Raw genomic sequence first — 2,017 nt, forward strand, 5'->3', positions numbered from 1 at the left:
TCTACATGGGGTTGCCTTTGAAGACTTATCAGAAGCTTCAAATAGTAGGCAGCCAGGTTAGTAACTAGGGCGGCATACAGGGAAAACACAACTCCCATGTTGCGTCAGCTTTACTGGTTGCCAACCAAGCACAATTCAAAGTGCTAGCTCTGGCCTATAAAGCCATAAACGGTTCTGGTCCAACTTACCTGTCTGAACACATCTTCCTATATGAACAACCACAGAGATTAAAATTTTCTGGGGAGGCCCTGCTCTCGATCACACCACCATCAGAGGCATGATTGGTGGGGACGAGAGAGAGGGTCTTCTCAGTGATCACCCCTCGGCTATGGAACTCCCTCCCTGGTGGGATGATTGAATTTGGCAAACAAATTGGTATGAATTATAAAATTGTAAAATAGTTCCTCGAGGCTTAAAACATCTCAGGTGACCTGATACCTGATTGGATCATTAGTAACCGATGCCTCCTGATATTTGCATTCCTTGCTCATATGATTTGAACATTCAAAAACCCTTGACAGCAAAGTTTTCCCTATTAGGTATCAGAGAGAAGCGAGGAGAATCACAAGCAATTGCATATTCCCGACATTTCTTGAAGAAGATGCCTGCTTACGAAATGTCTCCATTTGCTATCTTCTCCTGGAGCATTATAGGCATTTTGTGGATTGTTTCCCTTTCAGGGAATGGATTTATCTTCATTGCGACTGTGCTGCAATGGCTCCAGAAGAGGAAGCTGTCAACTTGTGATTTCCTCCTGACCTGTTTGAGTGTCTCTAGATTACTAACACAGTTGGATTGCATGGCCATCTATTTTACTCATCTCTTTAAATTTTCAGGTAGAAGAAATATGCTCTATTTCTTCTGGGTCTTTTTTGATATGGCCAGTCTCTGGTGTGTCTCATGGCAAAGCATTTTCTACTGTGTAAAGGTCATCAACTTTCCCAATTCTTTCCTCCTTTGGCTAAAGTTAAGGATCGATCTGCTTCTCTTCAGACTACTTGGCCTATCAATGGTCATTTTCATGGTCTCTTCTCTTCCTTCAACCATCACATTTTTCAAATACAAAGAACCATGTAATCAGACTGTAACACCACTAAGTATCAAGGAAGCAGATCGCAATATGTGGTTTAGTTTTTTTCCAGTGCAGTTAACTTTCACTTGCATAAATTTCATCATTAACATAGCAGCAACCCTTCTTTTGCTCATCTCCTTGTGGAGGCATGTGAGAAACCTCAGAAAGAATGGTACTAGTGTTCAGGATCTCAACACTCAAGTCCACCTCAAAGTCATGAGGCCTTTGTTGATCACTCTCTTCTTCTACCTTTTATTTATTGCTAGTGTGATAAACCTGGTAAGTGGCTTTTCCCACTTTCGAACAGAGATATCACTGATTACAGAGATAATATTGTCCATATTTCCTTCAGGACATTCCATAATATTAATATGGACCAATCCAAAACTCAAAGAAATGGCTACTCGCATGCTAAACATCAGACAAAGAGCTTAATAAAAAGCAGAAGGTGGCAACAGATATCCATCCTCGTGTTTGAACAGAGACTGCTTCTATCAGTGTGCAAGGTAAACATCAACATGAAAACAGAGTTTAAATATGGAGACCCTTTCCCATCACAAGGGAATGCTAATAATCTACCTTTTAACATGGCTTGGTACAAGATATACCCATGCTGTATCCTATTTTGATCCTTCATTATTTCTACAATTTTATGACTGCTCGAATGCTGACCTGAGAGATATTATTTCTGCAATGATTTATTCAAACTCTTCCATCTGTAGATCACTGCGAAGATCAACAAGTCAATAAAACATTTGCTACAGCCAAAGAAAAGGTGGGGTCTTACTGGCTTGTTGGAAGAATTTAAGTGTATTTGAGATGATGTAAATTGTAGTTTATGTCTTTCAGTCCTTGAGACTAAAGCCTGAAACATATTGTTGTCTGTTGTCTGATACCAAGAATACATGGCTTTTGTAGAGCTTTAGATGTTGCATTGGGATTGGC

At 40.0% G+C, this 2,017-nt stretch overlaps 1 protein-coding gene across 1 annotated transcript; it reads left to right on the forward strand.

Moving 5' to 3' along the window:
- Positions 1–601: 601 nt before the first annotated feature.
- LOC132775514 (taste receptor type 2 member 7-like) lies at positions 602–1,507 on the forward strand. Its single transcript, XM_060776234.2, has one exon. The coding sequence runs from the start codon at positions 602–604 to the stop codon at positions 1,505–1,507; it is 906 nt and encodes a 301-aa protein (XP_060632217.2).
- Positions 1,508–2,017: the final 510 nt, after the last annotated feature.

The sequence above is a fragment of the Anolis sagrei genome, chromosome 5 (assembly GCF_037176765.1).
Source record: "Anolis sagrei isolate rAnoSag1 chromosome 5, rAnoSag1.mat, whole genome shotgun sequence".
Lineage (NCBI taxonomy): Eukaryota > Metazoa > Chordata > Lepidosauria > Squamata > Dactyloidae > Anolis > Anolis sagrei.